Here is a 25,286-nt window from a genome sequence, read left to right as displayed (position 1 = left end):
CAATACTGCAACAATTTTACAGAAAACAACAAAGTTGTTTGAAGTTATTTAAAATCTGTATTTTGAATGTGCAAAAATGTCAATATTATTGGCAGGGGATGAATACTTCAGCAACGTCCTGTACATATAGCCTACAACACATGCACATTCTTAAGCTTAAGTATCTGAACATCTCTGGAGCACGGGTCTCCATGCTTAGTTCTGGAGAGCTCTGATGCAGCTCATCTTATAGGTCAAGACAGGTGGCAACCCTTGTCAGATACTGATGAATCAAGCAAGTAATCTGTCCAACTAGGACATATGAGGGCTGATGAGTACTTAGATTTTAGTCCTAAGTGATCTCTAAATCATGTCAAATCACCTGCTAAAGTGCTCACAGATGACAAACACAAGGGCTGGAGATCCCCACGCTGGAAGATTCAGGATAAAGGGTATATATTCTGTTAAGCTTGAAAAAGTAGAGCCACAGTGTCAATCTCTGACAAGCATTTATTATCCTTCCTTTGACAGGCAGTTAAAATGGTAGAGACTGCTTGAAGAGATCCTCCTTACAAAACAGTACTTCCTCACATACTGTACTGTATACTGTACATGATCATTTTAACTGCCTCTATTGAAGGCAAGGTGAAAAAAGTCACACTCAAGAGCTTAAAATAAACACACGTCCTCACCACCAGAATGTGCTTTGATCTGTACTAAATAAAGATATTTGCAAAATGAATTACAAAATAGCTTCTGAGTTACAGTACATTACACTATACCAGGTGTGCCAAGTTCCAGTCCTCAAGGGCTGTTGTCCAGCAGATTGTATTGGTCTCTTTAAATCATCAGCTTTTTTAAGAGAAGGAAAGGATTCAGCTGGTCTAATTAGGCAAATAATGAGCTCAGTAAGGTACTTCTGTGTTCAGAAACCTTCTGGCCCACTGGAAGTGGAGGTGTGTTCTTCTGTGTTACAGTCTTCATGACATTGATTTCAACCATAACCAGAAAAAGTATACTGAAAATTTATAGCTGACTATTTCCAGGTCAGACACTTTTTAAGAAAGACCCTAGGACCTCAGTTTTATGTCCTACTATAGTGACCCCATCACTATACTGGCCCATCTAATACCTCTTCCAGCAGTAACCTTTGCTTTTCCCAGGAGGTCTCCCATCCAGGTACTGACCAGTCTCAAACCTGCTGAGCTTCAGTGGGTTGCCAGTTGTGAGTTGCTGGGTGATATGGCTCCCGGCTAAGCTGTATCTCTCATACAGACATCTTGTTGTTGAAGTATTAACTCGGTGGCAAATGTAGACAGGACAAACAAATATTAATTCCAAGAATACACAAATATACTACAAACAATTTTTACAGCTATAAACAGTTATTTACAAATCTTGTTATTTACAAAGGGGCAAAGATTGTGAAGAGGAAAGTGTGTCCTATTAAATAAGGTTCCTGCTCAGGAATAATAAGCTCTCTACGACAGATGGCAAAGTAATGGACCTATTTTCCGATGCCAAACAATACATCACTATGCAAGGCGGGATTTTTTTAGCCTGTGGATTCCACAAATAGGAAAACAGATATTAAACAACAAGTCCCTTCAGTCGCCCTGAGTATGGTACCCTTTCAGTGCTAAGATTCCCGAACAGGTCTCTTGGTCTGTATGAAAGAGTTGTCTCTATCAATGCCCAGCTACTTCTCCTCTTGTTCTCCTCCTTCTTATCTGTCTTCTTCTGTTTCTCACTGTCCTCTGTTTATTGTGTGTCCACTTTACCCTGGCTTGAGGCCCACTTTGTCCTGTGTCCCATTCCCTTGAAGAAAGTCATACTGACTTCACCTCGAATGGTCTGGTCACTCTTACATTTTGATTTAACCAAGTTAACACTTACTCCCACTTGCTTGCACCACCTGTAAGTACTGCAAACATGATGATCAAATAAACTAACAGTTTACACAAATAATTAATTGATTATCATTTAATCAGATTATCATCAGATTGGGATGATTTTTGGGGAACACAAAAAATTTAGCTGCCTCCTCAATTTCAACACTATTTTGCTCTCCGTGACCCCCTAAATTGCAAAAAAAATGTGGACCTTATATAATGACAAAGGGTCCATTATTTACAGAATCTGAGCAACATTAAAAAACTGTGCCCCTAATGCTCTCTAGTGATAATATTAACAAATCCCATTGAAAATACCTTCAATATCTTTTAGCTAGGCACCATGAATACTAAGCTATACTCCATTAACCTCAAGCATAGCAATTAGACCTTTCTTCTAACTGTTTAATTCAAGTAAATATATATGCACCAAATTATAGTTCTAAATCTGGAACCGGAAAGTGGAAACTTCCCTCATCTTTAACCATGGAACTGATTAAAAATGACTGTTTATATGACAAAAAGGAAGAATCTATTTAATCTGCAGCAGGACGAGAAGCCCTCTCTCATCTTCCCGTAATTGAAAATGTCATGTCCAGTAACAATGCCTTGGAAAAACTGATTTAAAGCACAGCAGACGTAAAAGAGCTTGAAATTAGTTGTTGGGCCATTAGCGGGCAAGAAGCAAGAATTGGTACCTTCTGGACAGCTGAGGCTGACATTTCCTTGGACTGTGCTGTTGATCAATGCACGTTTTTAAATGAACATCTTCCCCTTAGGGAGAATAAAAGACAGTGGGAGTAAAGTACTTCCCCTAATGGGGGAACAATCCATAATCAAAAAGAATTTGTAAATATTTAACCTTCTTGTTACCAGACACATTAAGATGAAAACATAAAGATTTTCTGATTGCAATAAATATTGGGTTAAACATAGGAAGAACCTTAATTAAGAGAACTAAACACGGATGGTTTATAGCCATCTACATTTTTATATGGTCCTGAAGGGGGAGTTTTACATCGACAGTCCCGGAGCGGACTGCCCTAGCGCCTGTGATCACCCCAGAACAAACTGGAGAGATTCACGGTCAAGTGTGACGAGGTCAGGATGAGGGTCAGCACCTCCAAATCTGAGGCCATGGTTCTGTCCTGGAAAAGATTGGATTACTCTCTCTAGGTGATGTGGGAACAGCTGCCCCCAAGTGCAGGAGCACTGTCTGGAAGAACTTTATATAACCATATGTTCTCTAATAGAAAGTAGCTAATCGGCTGAGAATGGACCAACCCCTTTGTCTAAACCTTCCTACCCTGGTTTGGTCTTTCTACTTTTCCTGTCTAGGATCTTATCTTTTGATGGATCGTGCACCAAACGTTGGTGTTATTTGTTCATTCAGGCTCCATATACTGTACATGTATCACTGGGACCCACCTGAAACTCTAATAACAAATAAGCACAAACAAGCGGAATGTCAGAATCTGAAAGGAAGCAAATACTTTTTCATGGAACCGTATATTTCAGATAGTTCCTTTTACTTCATTGCTATCGGCACTTTGATATTGCTCTGAAAAACCTGCGCCTAGATCAGCTTTGCTGCAAATGAACTGTTGCTATTCAATTCATGGCTGAAGGGTACAGGCCCCCAAAGAACACTAACGCGCTTAAAAACTAGAGAATATTGTTTCCCTCAATTTGTATGTAAATTATAACCCAGCAGACAATATTTCAGGGCCTGCCTCATAATAGTGAAGCTGCATGTGGGAGAAATTAATGTGACTGATTGCTGTAGCCCTGTTGCTTATTTGTTTTCCCCATGCAAACAAGAACTGTGACGCAGTGGTGATAGTGCTTAGATACGATTTTTCCAGAGACAAAAGTGGAGCACAAAAAATAACCAAAATGTCAAGCTGCAGCATTGGATAAATGCAGAGAAAGGACTTCTACAGCACTTTCTGTTTTTTCACCTGATGATGTTTCTGGACTGTTCCGTGCGATACAATTTCAATTCTGAGCATGGGATGGGAATGTAATCTAAGCACAACTGACAAGAGTGCTGCTAGGGTAGGGCGGGCATTAGTCAGCCAGGGTCTTCCTGGCTTCCAGCAAAACTGTGACCCCTGCGCATTGCCAGCAGCGTAACTCTCCTACACAGTGAATTTGGCAACATGTCAAAAGCACAGGTGGGTTTGTTGGAGGAACAAGTCCCCAGTTTCAGAAGATGAAATCTGGCTGCTCTGCAATGTACATACTGTATTAAATCTTACGGGTAGCATTGCTGAGCCCTGGGTCCCAGATAAATTCCACTGTGGACCATATCTACATAAAGCTCCCCATAAACTAAACAGGCAAAAAAAAAGAATTGGTCACTCGTCTATTTGCTCTGCTCTCCAGCAGGGCTACTGGTGCAGAATGGCTGCCGTGTGTTGCCCAGGTGGGGCTGCACTTCAGTGGTGGGTGAGGTGGGTTTCCTTCTATGTGCAAAGCTCTTGAATCATGCTGTAAGCAGATAATTTTTTTTATTATGAAAAAAAAAGATGAAGGAGGTGGAAGAATGATTTTTTTCAGCCAAAAACTGAGAACATACAGAAAGTGAGTTTACTGACATGAAGAGGTCTTTCAGTCCATTTAGGTCTTTAAGTTTAGCCTGCCAGGAGAGTTTCTGACTCCCCTGCCACCCTGTATTAGATCATGTGGTTGGGAAAAGGATGGTATACTGTATTATTAGAAGAGATTTTTAGGAGTAACAGAAGAGAAAGCAAAAAAATTAAGCAGCATGTTTTTATTTGACATAAATATTTGTCAGTGTTAATATTTCCCAGAAATTAAATTAAATAAATGGCACAGAAGTCTAGAAATTCCATGGAAAAAATTTTAACATAAAAACTGACAATCTGCATTTATTTTCAGCCTTTATGCCGTGCAGATTTTATGCTATTGCTCTGTACACATTCATTGTTTCAACAACTATGCAACATTTGATTAATTCAATTATTGTAGCCTTTTGCTATTATAGAAACAAACATTTATAAAATGAAAAGTCTGATAAAATGCTGACAAATGTACAGGCACTTTTTTTTAAAAAAAGTAGCATTGGCCTTGTTAGAGGCCCATAAGGTACTTGCTTTCCATGTTTCATCATCATTTTCAGCAAGCAACAGATGAAAACAACAGAATGACTTTCACAGAGAAATAGGAACCGATGAATCACTATGTTGGGAAGTTTAGAAATGAAATATGGTTTTCCATTTGCGATAAAAATTCTTATAGGTATCCTTTTCATTATGTTTCAGCTTTTGTGAGGGGAAAACCATTCCACCCACTTCAATCTTCAAGGAATAAATCTTGTGTGAGCAATGGCCAGCCATGCTCAGTGAATTGTCTTTTCAACAAAACAGGATAGCTTGTATTATTTGTTCCCACCTGACGTGACTTCAAAGGCTTTGTCAGCAAAGTCAAGGAACAACTCCACAGGGGTGTATGAAGAAAAGTCCATCACGGGGCAAATTCATCACCACAGCACAGGATTACCTTTATTTGTCAGACTTCTTCTTAAGAACAATAATAACACTTCCCTTGCATGTCTGATACATTTTTCCATCCCAAAGGATACAAAAGCGCTTTATAGGAGGGGACCTACAGTATTATTTCATCCACCACTTTGCAGGCCCCTATTATATATCAACAGACTCCAGGCACGGAGGATCGGGTGAAGCAGTAAGACATTTCTGCACCAGCTGAAGACACTCCAGATGCATACACGATTGTCATAGTAATGGGATTAACGGATACACGATTACTGCACCAAACATAGCACTTTCAAAGAAGTGGATGCACACAGAAAGGAAAAACTGGTTATTAATGTTAATTAAAAAGTTAATTACATGTTAATTAATTAATGTTAATTAAAACCTTTTAAAAAAGAATATGCAGGCAGAGATAGTACTTAAGTATCATATCTGTGGAACCTGGCTGGTAGGGAAATTTATAAGGCAAATCAGGCAGGGAAAGGATTGGATCTGACAGATGTCAAGAATCTTGGTGTCCACTTGATGAACGTCTGGTTTCACTCTGTAGCCTTTAAGATACAGTATACTGCGGTAGCTCAATTAATTTTCAATTAAGGATGTAGACATTAATTGTCCACAATTGCACAATTAATTTACACTTGATGTTCAGTGAAATGACTCCCATTCTCCTAATTTTCACCAACTCCTTCTCCTTTATCTTTTTCATACTGGCGTGACAAAGCAATTCACACTCTTACAGATGTTATTAATGTAGACAGACTTCACTTACACAAGGACTTGCAATCGCATTCTGGGTTTGTCTTTCTTTTGATACTTACGCCTCTGCTTTGCAATGAGTATCTTATGGTATCGTATTGCGTTTGAACTGCAAGATGGAAACATTGTGCTGAACATCTCTGAGCAACCAGTGATAAATTCAGGAGCAGTAAAAAAGCAGGCTTGAAGCACGACCACCTTACAACACCAAACCAAAACCAACTCCCATCATTCACTTCAGGATCCAAAAGTGTTACACATACAGGACTGTGAAACCATTGCAAAGTCAATGCATCACAGCCCCTTCTCAGATAAAAGAAACATTTCTGCCACAGTTTAGCTAATTCATTTTAGAGGACTTTTTAAAAAGAAAACACTTGAGACTCAGTGATGACACTTATTTGTGTTTCTCAGCCATACTGTATGTAATGAAGTTCATAACATATTATACAATGACTCATAGTGGGATTTAATGGGAAGTCTATTTCTCTGTCAGCAATATTCTATAGCCAGAAATTACTTGTGGTGAGGAACCAATCCCAGAAAGGCAACCACAATAAAAAGCCTGCTTTCAATTTGTTATTTATGGGCTATCATGAAGTTATAACCTCAACCGAAACATTAAAACCATTGCATGCTTATTCATGCACATGCATTGCTATAATAATTCATATATGGGCACTTCAGTTGCTTTGATACATACTGTATGTGTGCTTGTGTTAAGGTGCTCTTCATCTGTGATTCAGATTATGGCAGATTACCACAATATTGAAGGGGCGCAGAAACAATGCAGCCACCACTAGGCACAGCCAAGTGCTACATGGATTGTATTATGATGTAATGGGATAATTGTGGATTGTCAGGAATGCAGGATTTTCATGTGTGTTGTCTGTTTTGTGCAGTCTGGCCTGTCTCCAGCGTTGGTAGACTGTGTAACTAGGTATTGGAAGCAAGCTTGGTAGACCAGATATGATACTGTCTTCCTTCTAATATGTATTTTTTAGTTTATTTAATTTGCATCAGTATATTACAAAGTTAATTTGTGAAGGTCCCAGACACCGCTCTACCAGAGCTTGTCTGCTTTGTTAGGTTTGACTGTGAAAACAAATCACGGTCAAGAAACTGTCATTATCTCATGTTATATGAGATTCTATTATATTATGAGAGACTGAAAAATTAAAAACCAAAGGCAAATATGGGTAGAAGGTATATGAATCCTTCCATCCTTGCTGTCCGTGAGTCCTTATTTTTAGAAAAGTATATGGTTTTGAGTGATAACATTATACAATACAAAATCACAAGATTGTGTTTTTTAATTAAAAGTCAGATGTTTTGCAAAAGAATATAATAAAGACTAATGGAAGATTCCTGACCCTTACAATTTCTGGTCAGTGAGTTAATGTGATATGAGGAGTTCTGGCAGTAATGTTAGCCGCATTAATTCAGCAGTTTTCTACATATTGCCCATTTATTCACAATGCATTTCCCTAAAGAGCCACAAACAAGCACGATCACTAGATTACATCTTTACAAATGAGGATGCTGACGGAAAGTATCAAGCGTTAGTACTATTCTTCTTCGTAAAATAATACAGTAATGTTGCTGGTGATACATTAAGTGAGAATGGATATAAGAATATGCAGACGACAATTTGCGAACTGGTCTAAAATAAAATCCTTTGCATCAGAGGAAAAAGCCCTGGGGGAGAGTAAAAAATAGTCTACCTCTGCTTCCACATAAAACAGCAACAAAAAGTCTCCATAGCTTTAAAATTGTGCATCTGATGTACTTGTAAAAGGTCAAACTGGCTATAATTCACTCTGAACTGGATGTATCCAGAACTGGGCTTTTAAATAAAAAAGGTCTTACTCAGAAAATCCTAAAAAGCAAGGACAAAACAACCGCCTTGTACTGCCTTCTCTGTCTTAATTCTTGAATTCGATCAAACTTAACTAGTGTAATACAGTACTCTTACACTCTTATTCTCTTTTTCTCCTCTTTAACACAACTATTGCTGTAAAAACATACTGAGCAGACTTGGGAAGGTAGCCAGCAATATTATTGGTGCCCAACAGCTACAGCTTTTGGACATCTACAGTACATCAGACAAATAGTGCAGAAGGCCAATATAATCAATGACTGACAGGACCACCTCTTGCACATTGCATCTGACCCCCTTCCATCTGGGTGTTGATTAAACCGCCTAGACTCTAGAGCAATAGAACTAAGTCATCTTTCATTCCCAGAGCTATGTACAGTACCTGCTCAGTTCAGACAACTGACTATACTGTATATTTTACTTATATATATATTTTCTTTGTCAACATACTGTATATATATGTCTTTTATTTATTAATGGCTTCATGTTGTGTTAAATGTACTGTATTGTGTATTGTGTAGTGTCTTCTACATACCTGCAAAACAAATTTCCATCTGGACCAATAAAGCAAAGTTAGTAATTATTGCAGTTTTTCATCCTATCAGTCATCCTCATCTGTCAGTTATTTGCTTTCAATAACTAAAAAATAATAGAAAAAATAATGAAAGCATTCAGTCTTAAGGTCTTTTTTAGTTGGTTTGTGAGGCCAAGTAAAATCCTTTCTTTTATTTCAACTCACATACTGTATTCAAAGCAAAGGTTTAGGTTTTCTAAACTTTTGACAAGCTAAAACCTAAATGATTGCACACTTAATAACTGTGTTTTGCACAGTTATTTGTTTATAGACATTCTAATTATAATCTCATAGCTGCCAGTTCTTTGCTTCAGATGAAATTTGGATAAGGGTTAATTGGTGTACAGTTCTCTGTCATTCAGAATCTGTAAATTACAGCTGCAAAAAAGCAGATGAGCTGATTTGTGGTAGAGTACTTGAATTCTGTACTTTAGTCTCTAAAATTTAAATTTTGCTAGAACAGTAATCTGTTTTAATGACATGAGCATTTTTTTTCCAAACCACATAAAATGTGAATGACTTTGGCAGTAAAGTACCTTTCTGTAACATCAGAGCAAATTACTACAAAAGTCTTCAAATGTCAAATGTTGATTAACTTGTGAGGTGAATTTCTATAGGACAGGAATTGCTCCTGACTGGTCTAACTGAGCATGACTCGTGAAACACATTTTAAAATGTGGACAGTTTAATCTGATGAGGATTCTTATTACTAACCTCCACTTTCCTTATGGAGGATAATTATACTGCATCACAAAGCACATATCACCACCACATACAGTATGTTCATTGCAGGGCCCTTTAAAAATGACACTCAGATGAAAATACCTTATGAAACAAAATAAAATTATAGCAAAACTAAGATTTCAAGGTGGAAAATTATCATTAGACCAGAATAGTTTCATTAGCTGTGGTTTTCTGAAAACAGAAAGCAATGAAATTGTGAAACTAAGGACACATCTATCTGCAAATCTCTAAGAAGTCAAAGCAAAGGACAAATCTGCTTAAGAGGAAAGCTGCTGTCAAGTAATATTTGTCATTTAAAAGGTAGCTTTTCCATCCATGACCTTGTTTTTCCTTTGCAGTGCCAGAGGACTAACAAACTGCACTCTGAAAAAAAAACTTCTTCAAATGACCAAGAAGAGCCTTGTAAGATACAAAGGCAGTTTGGATTTTTAAACTACCAAATTGAATCTTAAGAAATATTGGGAAAATGCATCCTTTAGCCTAACAACAAAGAAAATCCAGCCCTTGCTTACTGTATTTGCTTTGGGTAACTGCTCCAGCATTTGGATTTCATTTAGCTTTAGTCGCAGCTAAATTTGTGCTCTCACTCCTTCAAAACACATTCCTTGTCTCGTTACTAAGTCTAGCATTCACAGGCAGTTAGCACAATTTCTGCTGACGTGATTCCTTAAAATTGAGAACCATCAATAAAAGTGCATCAGAGTCTATTTTTTCCCCATTTTCATCTGGGGGAGGGTCAGCACAAAATCTGCCATAGTGTCAAAACTGCCAAGTTTAGATATTCGACGAGGCAAAGACACACCAAGTTTTGTGATGCTATCTGTGGTGTAAAAATGACAGACATGCTGTTGGAACATACTAGTCAAGAGTACCAAAATGGGAATAAGACATTTTTAAACACTTTTTTTCATCTTAATTTGTGACTGAAATTGACCCTCTGGTGCAAAGCTAAGGCACACGAGTTAGACAGCAGGAGAAAGTTCACACACAGACGCCTGTCCCCTACAGTATGTGATCGCTGAACAATTTCCAGTTTCCTGTCCTACTAGCCTTCAGACCTTTACAGACAAGAGAAGTAAATAATACTGCAGCAAGTATGGAGCCATGAAGACTCCTCCCCACTGAGAGCTGATGTGTGGTGAGCGTTCTGGCGCACTGTGGCTGCCGTCACATCATCCAGGTGGGGCTGCACATGGGTGGTGGTGGAGGGGAGTCCCCATTACCTGTAAAGCGCTTTGAGTGGAGTGTCCAGAAAAGGGCTATATACTTTAAGTGAAAGCAATTATTATTATTATTATTATTATTATTATTATTATTATTAATGTACACAGTCCCTGCATTCCTGCGCTGTCTGCTTGTGTGTAGTGCCTGTGACTGTGTGCACATGGCTGCTGAACAAGTCTGTTCTGAAAACAGGGCTCTGGGTCGGTCATACAAGAAACATGGGGCTACGAGAGAGAATGGAAGTGGAGGAACCCCTGCCTAGAGGGCAAACAGAGTTTCTCCTCCATCCCCTGGAGTCACCACCCCTGGAATTAAATCAATACGACCGTGCTTCTCATCCTTAAGAGGGTCTGGGGACCTGCAGGTGACGTCTGTGCATCTGTCTTAACAACTGCTTGTTATTTTTGTTTTTTTGCTGTCACGTGGATGTTTACAGGAAGCGGCACAGTGGCATAGCCGTCAACATTGCTGCATCGCAGGCCTGCGGCCCCGGGTTCAATTCCTGAGTGGAGCTGGTATGTTCTCCACGCGCTCATGTGAGTTTCCTTTGTGTGCTCTCGTTTCTTCAGACAGTCCAAAGACATGTCGGTAGGTGAACTGTGTGTACACTTGACCCTGTTGTGAGTGTGTCTGTGTGGGCCATGCGATGGACTGGCGTCTTGTCCAGGGTTCCTTCCAGCCTTGCAATCAATGCTTGCCAGGATAGGCTCCGACCTCCCCGCGACCCCGAATTAGATGAAGAGGTTAGAAGATGGATGGGTGAATGCTCATGAATCCGTTCTTATTGGAACTCACTGAAAATGCTGCTTGTATCAAACCACCAATAACATTAAGAATAACAAACTCATACGCAGAGAAAGAAATACAATAATCAAACCGCTGATACACAGAGATGGTCTTATCATTACTACAGTATGTGTGGGTACTGTTTACACAAATTGTAACGGCCTAATTGTGCCATCCAGTTAAATTCCTCACTATACAGTATGTGGACTATAAACTGGATCAATTTTGAATTTCAGTATCAGTTTACTTTTCCAAGGCTCCAAGAAACTAAACATTAACTGAGCTGAGTAGTGAACAGAATGCTCAGCAGCAGTGCGTAACCTATATTGGTATAAATAGCACACCCCTGACACATAATATTCAAATAGCAACCAAGAGAAGCAAGTATGGCCTTAGATCTAAAATTAGTCTAATCAGGTCTAAAATTAGTCAGCAAAGAAAATGGCAATCTGAATGAGTTATTTTTTTTTATAATTGGGATCCATTTCAAATAGGGCAGTTTCACAAAGTTCATTCGTTTGTCTTATGGGGCTGGTCTGCTTTGTCACACACAAAGCAGGCACCCTTGGCTATACTAACATTAGACACACTCTTACATCGTTCAAAGAGCTACCTATGGCTTTCAACTGCTGTCCAATTGCTTAGTTGCTGGTCATAAAACTGGACTGATAAGGGAATGTCTTTGCACAAAAAAAGAGAGGGAAAACATTAAAGCCCTCCTCCAAATCTTGGAGCTATTTCAAATAATTGGACCTTCATCATTCTCACTGAAACTGCACCTTGCGTTATTTTACAGTCTGTCATGGATATTCTTGAACACGGTAGTAATGGCTTGGTAATTACATTATCAAAGAAAAGAAAAAAAAGAACTGGTGGCTGCTGCCAAATATTACAATGAACGAGACAGACAAATCGGATAATTACAGTCCATTAGGAAGTTCTTGAAAAAGCAGCAGCCTCTCTTTACAAATAACCGTCAAGCAAGTGAAGCTGCTGTTAAGGCAAGCTTCGTGCTCCCCCATAACTAGCATGGTCATCAAAACCCTTTTTTTGAAGGGGACCAAATGAAAAAAATGTTTCTTATGGATAAACCACAATTTAAAGCCTCCTTAGAAACAGTGGCTGAGGGACTTCACGATCTATCAGACAAATCCTCTGTCATACTTTCAGCTGCCAGTAAATAAAAGTCGAGAAGGAACTGTTCTGACGCAGCCCGGTGTTCATTCACTGCATTGGTAAAAACATGCACACAACAGAAGAGTTTGTAGAAGTGGTTGCAATAAAAGACACAAGGACCAGTGACAATATCATCAATAGTTTGTTGGGAGCTCTGGACAAATTAGGTGTAGACTGGGCTCCAGCTGGGAGTCTGGCTACAGATGGAAAACTACAGATGGTTTGTAGCTGCCACACAGCTAAAGCAAAAATTGCTCAATGACAATCCAAACCATCAGCTGTGCAATTTGCATGGCATCGTATGCCAAAAAGCACTGTGTAGTAAATCACTGAAGCTGGATAATGTGGTTTTGTACTTTTTAGATTTTATGTAAGCAAGTAGCTTTAATTACAGGCATTTCAATGGACTTCAGGAAGAATCTGAGAATACCCCTGTTTTACCATGTCACACCAATGTTTGTTGGCCAAGTCTGGGGGAAATGCTTCTACGAATTGCATAGTATAGAAATACGGTTATTTATGGGCCAGAAAGAAAAAGCAACTTCTGAACGTCAGGCTTATGAATGTTTTCAAAATCGTGCCTTTATGGTGTGCAATGACCTGGTAATTGTTAGATTGTTAGGAATGTTGAGAAAACTTGAATGTTACGATAAAAGGCTTGGATTTTGTAAGTTTGTGTTCCTGGTTGGCAAGTTAACACGTTTCTAAAGAAGAGCGAAAAACAAATGTGTGTTCTTGCGTGGGAACCAGTTGCTAAACAGTACATACAGTAATAAGAATTTAAAAACACAACATGGCGTCAGAAACAGGGAAATGTAAAAGAAGAACAGAACTAGGAATCACAGTGAGCAAAGTGAAAAAAACATACTGAATGTAAAAGGACACAAGGAAAATGGAGAAAAAACAGCCACTTTCAAGTCAGCATATGGCTGGCAATATTGCCTTTAAAGAGACAAAACATCCATCCAAGAGACACTGAATGTTTAGAACAACTTTGTGCTCGAAAAATGAGGACATTTAAAATCAGATGTAATAAGAGAAATGTTTGAAAACTACTGTGTATCTTAAGGAAATCTGACTTATGAGAGACATACATTACTGATAATTACACAGAAAATGTTAAATTATCGATCAATACGTCATAGAATATGAGAACCCAAAACAAAACAAGGGCATTTTGAGGCCTAACAAAATCGATATTTAGAAGCCGTATAATTTGTTGGATCCAAGATAATTCGCTGATAGCAAGACCTTTTGAAAAAGCAATACAAAGTGCAGCAGAAACAATTAAATTGCAGGTCAAGCGTTCTTCATACAGGAAACACACAAAGTAAAGATGGAGTCAATTGTGACAACAGTACAGTGTGCAGTTAAAAATAAACCCAAAACGATTTCATTTAAATAGCAACCTTACGGATGGCGTGGGACACAATAGTCCTAGACTCTGCCCACCATAGAGCAAGATATAGAAAATACTGTGATAAAAATAATCATTTTGCAGTAAGTAAACTCGAATACATGCCATTAATGAAGAGGGCATTGAACAGTTTTGTGTCAAATCTTATCAGTGTGGTCAAGGCGAATGAGAATGAATGGCTACTCCTTTTGCAGCTCAGTAACTTCCAAGGTAGATACTGAAGCATAAGTGAGAGTTATTTCTGACAAAATGACTTTAAAAGATTCTAGACTAGACCAAAACTGCATGAAGTCAAGGTAAAAGTTACTTTGTATCACACACACACCAGCGAAAGACAGGTGTGTCAGTAATGTTATGGACAAGAACAAAGATTATAAATTGGCATTCATGGTACTGTAGTACCCATAGAAGTACAAGCCATACTTTGGCCATTGTCAGCATGTGAAATATTGGACCTGGTGACAAGAGTGTTTGCGTTAGACCATGACAGAGACTCAGACAATGAAAAACTGATACATTGATACACTGAAGTGCTTAGAGAACTAGGTTGTCTTCCTGCTGAAAACCATTCCTACAGTACGTCAACTGCCAAGTACTGTACCTTCAATAATCCACCCATGCTATGCAGTTAGCATGGATTCTGGATTGCCAAGTGAGAAGATGCAGTTCACTCTTGAGCAAGTAAATATCCTAATGTAACAGTAAAAAAAAGCCATTATTGTAAGTGGGAACGTAATGGAAAACTAACAAACTTGCAAAATAAAGGAATAAAAAACATCAGCCTAATGAAGCACTAGCAGCACTGGAAAGACAGAACCCGTCCAGTTCTGAACGACCTTTCCCAAACCCAGTGCCACGAGGCTGGATTGCCAAGGCGGTTTGACTCACTGCTGCTTGCGGCTGAGCTCCTGCTCCTTGTTGACCAGGTCCTGCTTCAGGGTGGCGAGCATCTCCACCGAGACGTCCACCTGGCGGGACAGCTCCGAGGCCTTGTCCTCCAGGTCCTGCTTCTCCTGGCTGAGCCGCACGCTCTCCTGCTTGGCCTTCTCCAGCTCCGAGCTCTTCTTCTCCAGCTCCACCTGCAGCCGCCCCACGCGGGCCGCTATCTTCTGCTCCACCTCCTCGGAGAGCTTCTCCAGCCGCTCGTCCAGCTCCAGCTTCTCGAAGGCCCGCACCTTCAGCCGGGCCAGCCCCTCTTCGTAGGCCGCTTCCACCGCGCTGGCGGCCGCTGTGGCCGCGGCGGCGACCGCGGAGGACGTGGGGGTGGTGGGGGCGGTGGAGGTCATGCCTTTCTTGATGAATATCTCGCTCAGGGGGATCTCTACATTGGGGATGTAACGGGCGGCAGCGGGGGTCAGGCCCAAGTCCTCAGGACATGGCAAGTCGTAGGGGTACCGGTGCTCCTTGGCACTGAAGGAGGTGCTCTCGAACACGTCTTTACGGCCCCCCACCGGGCTCAACAGGGGACCGTCCGTCACCAAGGGCACGAGGGTGGCGTCGCAAACGCTGTTGGATTTGGAGAGGACGTACAGGGTCTCGTAGGTGTGGTTGTACTCCAGGTGGGCCCTCAGGGACGACAGGCTCCGGAAACGCTTGTGTTCCCCGCAACGCGGACAGCGGTAAGGCAGGTCCAGAGAGGCCATTCCTCGCTCATGACCATCCGCGGCGCCGGCACGTCTGCGCGCTTTCCAAAGGGAACAGAGCTCCTCTCATCTTGGCGCCCTGCAGCTCGGCACTGGGGGAGGGGAAACTGAGGCTGGTGCCCTCATGCTGAACCAGCATTGCCAGCGAGGAGAACAAAAAAACAAATTGGGGATTCTGAAATTAATACATTAATTTCACATGTGCCAGGTTTTGTTAATGGCTGCTGATCACTGGACTTCCTTCACTATTCCCTGAAACAGAAAAAGGAAGACAAAATGAGATCCTTTTCAGGCAATTCTGACAATGACCAATCCTTCAGACAGGTACCTTTTCCCACTTATTGAATGATGAACCCATAAGAATCACTGGAAAATAATCTGAATATTTCTTTTCAGCATTTATGATTTATGGTGTAATTAGCCATGACAGATACGGATAGATGAAATAAAGTTTATATGCAAGACAATGAAGGCGGGCTCGTGAACGACGAAAAGGATTTGTCATAGATGACTTGAGAGGAAGAGACCAGAAAGGCTGGAAAAGGCCGTTAAAGGTGTTATGTTTTGCCTTCTTTCAAAAGAAAAAAATGTCTTTCCTCAAATAACAATTTCTATACAGAAAGCATAACACATATTGACGAACTCAATCATTTTTTCTTCCTTTTTACGTCAAAAGATCTACATGCAGATTTTAAATAAATCTTTATCCATGTATGTACAGTATCATTGCACCCAGGTTAGGTTCAAGACCTCAATCCCCAATCCTCCATCTGTTGGACTAAGAAGTTATATAATATTATATAATAATAATAAACTTTATTTTATATATCACCTATAAAAGTGGCTTTTCAAAGCACACTTCCCTCAATAGACGAGTAGCAAGTGAATTTTTTAAAGCTCACTTCACTGTTAAAGATCTAAATTGGTTCTCCTGCCACCAGCAGGCTGAATACGTTATTATAAATGTGAGGTACAATACCGGGGAAATTGAGTATTTCATTAAATTATGGTCTGTGGCATTTTTGCTGGTCTCCTTATGAAATGAACAAACTGTTTATTTCTACATTCTATCTCAGTAACAAAACCTGAAGAGTGCTCCTGCTTACATTTGCTGATTAAATTGTGAGTGAGGAATATTCAGTTCTTTCACAGTATATTCATCCACTTTCTAACTACTTTATATAACACTGGGTCGTGGGGAAGCCAGATGTTCTTGAAAATATTTTCATTCACCTCAAGGAGTTTGAAAAGGTTTTAAATTACAGATTTAGATCAAAAGCCATCCACTCAGATGGCCCTAATTTAATACTGCCCAAATTGACTGCTCTACTGCATGATATGTATGCAGTAGATTTATGGTACAGAGTAGTACAAATCACCCTGCAATATAACAGCAGTTAAAGGCAATTTAGGAATTGAAATCCAAGCTTTATGGTTCTGGCAACCTTTGCTTAAGCACTATCAGTTTTGGGATGCCTCCAACGTAATTTAGGAGTATGTCTGTATGTCCTAGGCGCTCAGTAAGATGCTGCAGACTCTCTTTATGCTCAACAAAAAAAAATATCTGGAAAAGTAAATGTTATCCCTGTTAATGTTCCTTCAGATGGAATTTATAACACTTCCTTCGGGCCAGTTGTGAAATTAAACTGTTGCCTGAAGTAAGGAATCTGATTTTGCATTGCACTGAATGGTCTCTCAGTATTTTGCCTCTGTTTCAAGAGCAGGAGCCATCATCAGGACCCTCAACTAATACATTTCAAGCAGCTACAGTATAAAGGTTCTGTCATTGAATGTGAGGGTGTGCTGCTATACTTTCCTTGACTGAATATAAGAAAATGATTGCAAGGAGAAGAAGCCAGTGGATCAGACATTCATCATTCTTACCGGCTAATGTCGTTTGGATTAATGTCGTTTGTGATTTTTTGTTCTCTGTATTTAATCAGGAAACCTTTATGACTACTTTTCAATTTTATAACCAAATGTTGATGATTATGAATGATCATTTCTGTATGCAATTGGTTTAATGCACCTGTTCTTCCTTGGATAAGATTATAAAACAATTTGAACAAATTAAAAGGTGACTCCAATGAAGGAAAGGTGGAGGAGTTCTCAGACATGGAAAATAGCACAATCTAACAACAGCAATTTTTATAACTGGCCACATAACTAAAACAAGCTTTGAACTGCATGATTGTGAAAGCCGGAATGAAACAGTAAGTGTTCATCTTAAAAGGCTTACAGAAGTCCTTAACCTATTTATTTTTTTAGATAAATAGCAGTAAGTCAACTCAAGTACACTGTGTTAATGAAGAGAGCACTGAACCGCTTTGTGTCAATATGTTCAGCAAGCCCGATGAGAACGAATGGCTACTCCTTTTGCAGATGAATAACATCACGGGTACCTTTCAAGGTAGATACTGAAGCATAAGCGAAAGTTATTTCTGAAAATGACTTTAAAAGACTCTAGACTAGACCACAACTGCATGAAGCCAAGGTAGAAGTTGCTAAATATTTTGTATCACAAATAACCAGAGAAATGCAGGTGTATCAGTAATGTTATATACAGTACAAGAACACAGATGATAACTCTGCATTCACGGTACAATTGTTCTACATAGAAGTAGAAGCCATACTTTGGCCATTGTCAGCATGTGAAATATTGGACCTGGTGACATGAGTGCTTGTGTTAGACCATGAATATATGTGCTTTTCATCTGATAAAGACATAGATAAAAATAAACAGAATTTTCTTCTTGTCCACATCCTAAAGGAAGAGATGACCTGTAGCTTTTCAATAAAACATTAGACGTTTCTATACTGCCAAAACAACTTCCATCCAGAACCCAAAAAAAGACATGTTTTTTTCTGGCATCCAATCGTTTCAAACTTCATTGTTACAACCCCAGGTGTCTAGGGGTAAAGGGATGTAACATTAAGAATGATTTTTGGATGCAGGTGGGCTCTGGTGAGGGACTTAGGAAGCGTGACAACAAGGGATGGTGTAAAAGTGATTATTTTAAGGTGAATAAGTGACTGGTATGAAATAAGACACAATAACACTCAGGGGTAAGGAACTAGAGTGGTGCCAAAGAAAAGAAATTAACAAACAAAATGGAGCTGGCTAGGAAAGTGAGGGAAAGCTAACCTGACTACAAAAGAAAACCTGAAACACAAGCTCTTCTGCGTCTTCAAACGCCTTAGCTAACCTTCACTGACTACCCAAAACCATACAAGACAAACGGCACTCACCCATACTAAACTAGTGTACTAATACAAAAAATCAACTACATGTGTGGAATGTACCCAAGTTTGTACCCTGACAAGTAACAGGGTACAAAAGAACACAGAGTTGATACAATACGTTTGGACAAGGCAATGGCTAAATAAGGGATAACACAAACAAACGAAAGTACAAAGAGACGAACACAAATCAACAAAACAACAAAGCTGAAGCTATACGAAGACATACTGGAACGAAGCGAAGCCGAAGCAAATACCAAAAGTGAAGCGAAACCAAATCTGAGCCGAGCAGGACCAAAGTTAAACGAAAGGCCCCTTCATTCAGATAACCTCCAAGTTATATACTAAATAAGCTGAGTCCTGATTGGCCGAGAAGCTGATTGATGATGATGTCACACAGAAACAATGATGTAATGATGGGCCAATGGGGGAGGGAGAACAATCAAGGTCAGGAAGTGTGGAACAGACACAAAACACACATGGACCACACACTGGGACGTAACTGGGACGTAATGATAAGATATAGTTGACAGAGTATGTTGGCAAGCATCTGATCCAGTTAGATTAAACTGAACATAGACAACACTCTGCTGATCAACACTTGAACAAGTATTTCTCAATAAACTATATAACAACTGTTGTGGCAACTGAGAGAGACCAGTTTACCAGCATCCACAACACATTTTACCAGCATCCAGAATTCTGCAGGAGGAGTGCAGCACCATTCTTCCACAAGAAATAATAATAATAATTCCTTACACTTATACAGTGCTTTTCTGGACACTCCATTCAAAGCACTTTACAGGTCATGGGGACTCCCCTCCACCTATGTGCAGCCCTACCTGGATGATTCAACGGCAGCCTGTACTGTGCTCACAGTACACTCAACACATGGCAGCTATTGATGAGGAGGAGAGCAAAGTGATAAAGCCAGTTAATAGATGGGGATTATCAGGAGGCCATGATTGGTAAAGGCCAATGAGAAATTTGGCCAGGACACCAGGGTCACACCCCCACTCATTTTGAGAAACACTCTGGGATTTGTAATGGACACAGAGAGTCTGGCCCTCAGTTTTACGTTTGATCCAAAGGACAATCAACTTGCACCTGATCAAGTTTTCCTCTTGATGGAAGTGGAAAACGCTGTCTGAGGTGCCGTTCCAGAATATCCCATAAATACTCAATTGGGTCCAGATGTGGTGACTGCCCCTCAGAGTTGAGGGATGAGTAAATGTTAATTGCATGCTAAAAAGTAGAGACAAGCCACACAACATTTCATCATGTGAGCTTCCTTCAGGTGCAGGGAACATGAGTATAGTGCTCATCAAACCACTGGGTGGCCACATGTGCTCTGCAGATCCACCGACCTTGACTTCTAAGGGAATGACTGCACTCACACCATGAACCCCTCACAGTGGGAAACAAGAACTCAGGGCTGTAGAGCTCTTCGGGTTAGCACCACATGTGCCCTCATCTCTGTGTGTAATGGCAAATGGCAAAGGATGATTTGTCTGACCACATTCCACTTCTTTACGGCTCAGTAATCCATTGAGCTCCTTTTACCACTGGATTCGCAAACGCGCCTTGTCAGGTATGATGAGCAGTTTGTGCACTGCAATCCAACTATGGTATCCCGTTCCGTGGAGTGTGGAGTTCCCAGTGGACCATTTTTGATGAAACTGGCTTGCTGGCACCCTAGGTTGAATGTTGTAGTCAACTGATTCACAGTTGATGGCCTATTTTGCCCTATACTTCAAATGAATGCAGAAACATCACGGTCCCGGAGGATGCAATTCCACCCACTGTTGCCCTTTGCTGCTGTTGGCGGCCCCTCAGGGTTCCATGCTGACATCACCTCAGACACCACTACTCAGGAAACATCAGCAGGTCGAGATGTCTTGGTCACTGAGGCTCATTTCAAACAGTAAAAATCTCTACTCAGAATCACTGAGGTCTCCTCTCTTCCAACCATGATAGCCATAATTCTAGGAAACTAGGCACTACCTGTCCTGCATTTGTATACATGACACTAAATATACTTGGTTGCCATTTGTTTAATGAGCTGTGTGGAAGCCCTTGTTTTCAATACCCTTATTGTCTCCAAGTGTTTTCCATGTTTTATTCCACTACATGTTAATTATTTACCAGCCTAATTTGAATTTATTCCTAAACGTACGGTGAAGGTATTCCTAAAGGTAGGACACATATTCGAAATTAAAATAACTGAAATCTCAGAAGAGACAGAAAAGGTGAACTGTTGCAGATTGTGTTTTAAGAAGACAAGTCTATTTTACGCACAGTCACCACTGCTCAAAAAGTGCTCTACTGGCCCCAAAGAATATATACACGTTACCACCTGTAAAAGTTCTGATATTCCACAGCGGGAGAGAGAAAAAAACAAGTTGGTTTCCCATCAGCCCTTTTTTCTTGCTAATGAAAGGGCAGTCCAGCCCAAGAGGGAAAAAATCAGAGGGATTAATGTGGAAATTTCAGGGTGGCCGCAATTATTACAGACCTACAGCAGTGTGCATCATCCTGGCACACTCAGAGTGACTCACTGTTGAACACTTCCTCCTCAGAACTCACACGCAGCCCTCAGCTAGGGTCATGTTTTGCTACAGATGCTTTGGAAACTAAATGCAACATGCACAGCTAGCACAAAACAGGACGCTACCTTTACCAGATTAATTTCCAAAAGCTGTTGATTACTTGATTGTATTTCTGTGTATCCCATAACGTTCATACTACATTTGGCACCTGGGTGTAACACGACTCAGAAAAAAGCAATTTCATGAAGCTTACCAAAAGTGGCACAAAATAAAATAAAACGATTGTAACTGTATTTGCTAAGAAAGTCTGTGTAAGCAAATCTGAAGTCAACTGTGTATTCCCTAAAGTATAAATTGATTGCTCAACTCCATGGGTCATAACCTTATTTGTGTTAACCTATCAATCTAGAGTTTGATAAGTAGCACTCGATAAACATTCTACAACTAACACAAAGATAGTACTAGACAGGCATTCTCTCAGCAATTAGGAGTCCAATTTTCTGGCAATTGAGCAGATAAGAATCACAGATCCCAATCACGGATAAAGGTCTACCTACAGTAACTGGACTAATTGTCCTGTGGAAATGAACAACAGCTACATAAGCAGTACCGTTGGAAAAAAATCTTCTCAGTATGCTTCGTTAGGGGATTGCAAATAATGTGGGCTATCAACCAGAATGTGGGTTCTACTCACGATTTTGCTAAATTGAAATCTTTCGAGCCTTTCCCTAGCCTGGACCCTCTCTGGGGGAGCTTAAGGTCTCTCGTCAACATGCCAGTTTAAAAATCTCCAATGTAAGGCATTCAGTAAGGAGTGTTACTCGGACTCCATTAGCTACCCCATTAAAGAAAACAAAGAAGCATCTCTAAGATGTCCCAGTGGCACTCGTGCACTGAGATCTTTGTCAAGCTGGGTTCTGTGTGTGGTTGGAGTCTAGTAGTGAAGATTTCCCACTGACTACAGAAAGAAATAATCATCATTATTATGACGCATTAGTAACGAGATTTTTTTCTCCAAGGATCTCAAAGTGTTTAACATATAGGAGAGGACCCGTTTCATATATCACTGAAAAGTACGGAAGATTAATAGCGCCATAAAAGAAAAAATATTTAATACATGAATACATGCGTTTACATGACATTTAAACAAGAAAATTACACACAAGATAGATATTTTTTTCTAAAAAGAGGAGTGTGACGATATTCTTCTGTTGCTAAAGTCAATGCTACTTTGCATGGGACAATATTATTGCATAGAGTATGTAATGCAAGATATTAATAAAGTAGGCAATATTGCTCACAAATGAACTACTCCTCACAATTGATAGTTGGTGTGTAGCGAGTGTACTGTGAGCGCACTATGGCTGCCACCGCATTGTCCAGGTGGGGCTGCACATAGGTGGTTGGAGGGAAGTTCTCACGACCTGTGACTGAAGTGTCCAGTGTTATATAAATGTAAGCAATTATAATAATCAATCATTGCGTTTAAACACAATATTATTTCATATAAATGCAATAATTGTCTTGTTTAATGCAACACTATCTCGTACAAACACCATCAATATTTTAATAAGCTTCCTGGGTGACTTGGAGCCATCATGCACTGCACTGTGGATGAGGTAGAGATGTGGGAATTCACTTTACCAGCTGTATTAAGGAGGAGCGTTATTAAGGCCAGACTGTGCTATCCTGGAGAAGAATTTAGCCCGGACACTGGGATTAAAACACCTACTCTTTTGAAAAGTGGAATGGGATCTAGTAGTAGTCAGAACTTGGGTTTAGAGTTTCAAGGACAGAATCTTCTTTCACAGTGTTCCCAGACACCACATCACTCTATTCTCTTCACTTCGCACTATGGCTGCCATCGCATCATCCAGGTGGGGCTGCACACTGGTGCTGGTGGAGGGGAGAAACCATTACCTGTAAAGCGCTTTGAGTGAAGTGTCCAGAAAAGCGCTATATAAGTGTAAGGAATTATTATTATTTCTTCTTCATCCTATTATTATTATTATTATTATAACAGGGAGTCATGGACACAACCAAGCATCTCTTCAGTACGTCAGTGATCCCAGATATAAGATTTCACAATAAATTACAGATGTGTGTACAAAAAACGATTGTAGTATTCTAATCAAATTCTCAGCTCTTTACTGCAGGATGACAGTAGCTGAGTTCCCAAACTAAAAACAAAAGAAGCATGGAACTAGGCTTGGGGCCAGCGTTCATACAAGGAACTGGACATCAGCCGTGCAGTCCCTGCTGCAAAGGGAGAGGATGGAACCCAGCATATTTACTCAGCCTGATCTAAAACCAGCACAGCACCTCTGTGAATCCAAAGCCAGATTCGGAATCTCAAACAAGCTATGTCCCAGGCATTTGACTAACCTTACATACTACTCAATATCGATAAAAATGTGTGGAATGAGTTGACATGAAAGTCTAACGCACCACTGAAGAATTCAGCACCCAGCGCAAAGTGACAAGCTACAGTAAATGAAAAACTGAAATATCAAACTGTTTCTCTGCAAACAAGTGCTGATATTTCATGATTAACCATGCTTTGGCAGGTCTGTTCAGTATCTCCCAGCCACCCTCTATAGTACGCACATGCTAGTATTCAACTGTAGAAGATGAAAATGGGGGAGGGCAGCCGAAAGACCTACAGTATTGAATTGAATCAATAGCACTCAAGGAAGAATACAAACATGCTTTTAAGATGGGAGCTTTTGTATTTCTGTGGTTATATTATACAGGACTGGAAACTGAGCTCTGAGGGGAAAAGTCCACACACCCTTTGGAACGCAGCACCAGAAGGCATGGACACGGGTGTGAGTGTGAGTCTGTTCTGTGCAGTTGCCTGGGAGACGCAATTACTGGAAACAGCCTCCCACTACAATGCAACCAATATCCAAAAACAAATCATGTCGCAAAAGGCTCCAAAATCTCTTCATTTATTTCACTAGAGAACCTACTAGTAGAAGTCCATCCACATCTAAATGCATAGAATACATTTCCAAATCATGTCTTTAACTAAATAGATTTTAAGTGCAAATGTACTCTGCATAATTGGGCGCAAAAGATTTCATAGGCAGGAAGGAGGGTGGTTTTAGAAATGTGTGCAGAAAACTACAGCCAGAAATGGAAAGAGACATGCAGTTAACACTATGAGTTTCCTATTAGCTAAAGAAGATCATCCTCAAGTCTGTTACTTCAAAGGCACAAACAAAATAAAACAACCATTTAGCCAAAGCCTGAAATTCAACGGGACGGGCCTGCGATTAACAGGTGTCCATTCCACGGAGGAGTCACATGCTTTCTGCCTGCTTAATGCCACAGTACCCAGAGTGAGCTCTCGCCAAATGAGCCCCTGTGTTCTGATACATTATGTTCCAATAAGTGAGGTGAATAAGTTACCTTACAACATGGAAGGTGAATAAGTGCTCCACTCATGGTAAATAAGAGATTTGAAAGAGAACTACAAGTTAGAGTGTAACATTGACAGGGACGCTAGACATGGCCATTAAGTGCATGTGTGCCATTTGAGAAGACACAGGACGTTGTGAGAGAAGTTGCCTGGTGGCTAAAAACAATTTGCTGTAAGTGGACACTGCACAGCTCAGCTGAGCATTTCAGAGCTTCAGCAGACTGCTTCTGCGTTCCACACACAGGAAAAGCTAGCACACTATCCGATTGGATTTCTGTTTAACACTACATCCTGTGACTGTTTCAGCAGCTACAACTTATGGTAGTTGAAGAAGAAAGATCAAGTAAACTCTCACTGCAGTGATGTTATATTATGTCACGTTGTTAAAATTGTACAGTACATTGCACTAATAAGGCTTGAGTTTGAATATTGTGTACGAACTTGGTTGCCATGTTACAGAAAACATTACTGCTCTTCCA

The 25,286-nt window shown here is 40.2% G+C and overlaps 1 protein-coding gene across 1 annotated transcript in view; it reads right to left on the bottom strand.

Annotated features, from left to right (window-relative positions):
• fbxo41 (F-box protein 41) overlaps positions 1-25,286 on the bottom strand; it is a 92,820-nt gene that overhangs the window by 49,736 nt on the left and 17,798 nt on the right. Inside the window, exon 2 of the mRNA XM_069191732.1 lies at positions 14,840-15,846. Coding sequence (XP_069047833.1) covers positions 14,840-15,594 — 755 coding nt within the window. The 5' untranslated portion in view covers positions 15,595-15,846. The remainder of the gene's footprint in view (positions 1-14,839; positions 15,847-25,286) is intronic.

This window comes from Lepisosteus oculatus, chromosome 1, assembly GCF_040954835.1.
Source record: "Lepisosteus oculatus isolate fLepOcu1 chromosome 1, fLepOcu1.hap2, whole genome shotgun sequence".
NCBI lineage: Eukaryota > Metazoa > Chordata > Actinopteri > Semionotiformes > Lepisosteidae > Lepisosteus > Lepisosteus oculatus.
This window is presented reverse-complemented; position numbering and strand designations above follow the sequence as displayed.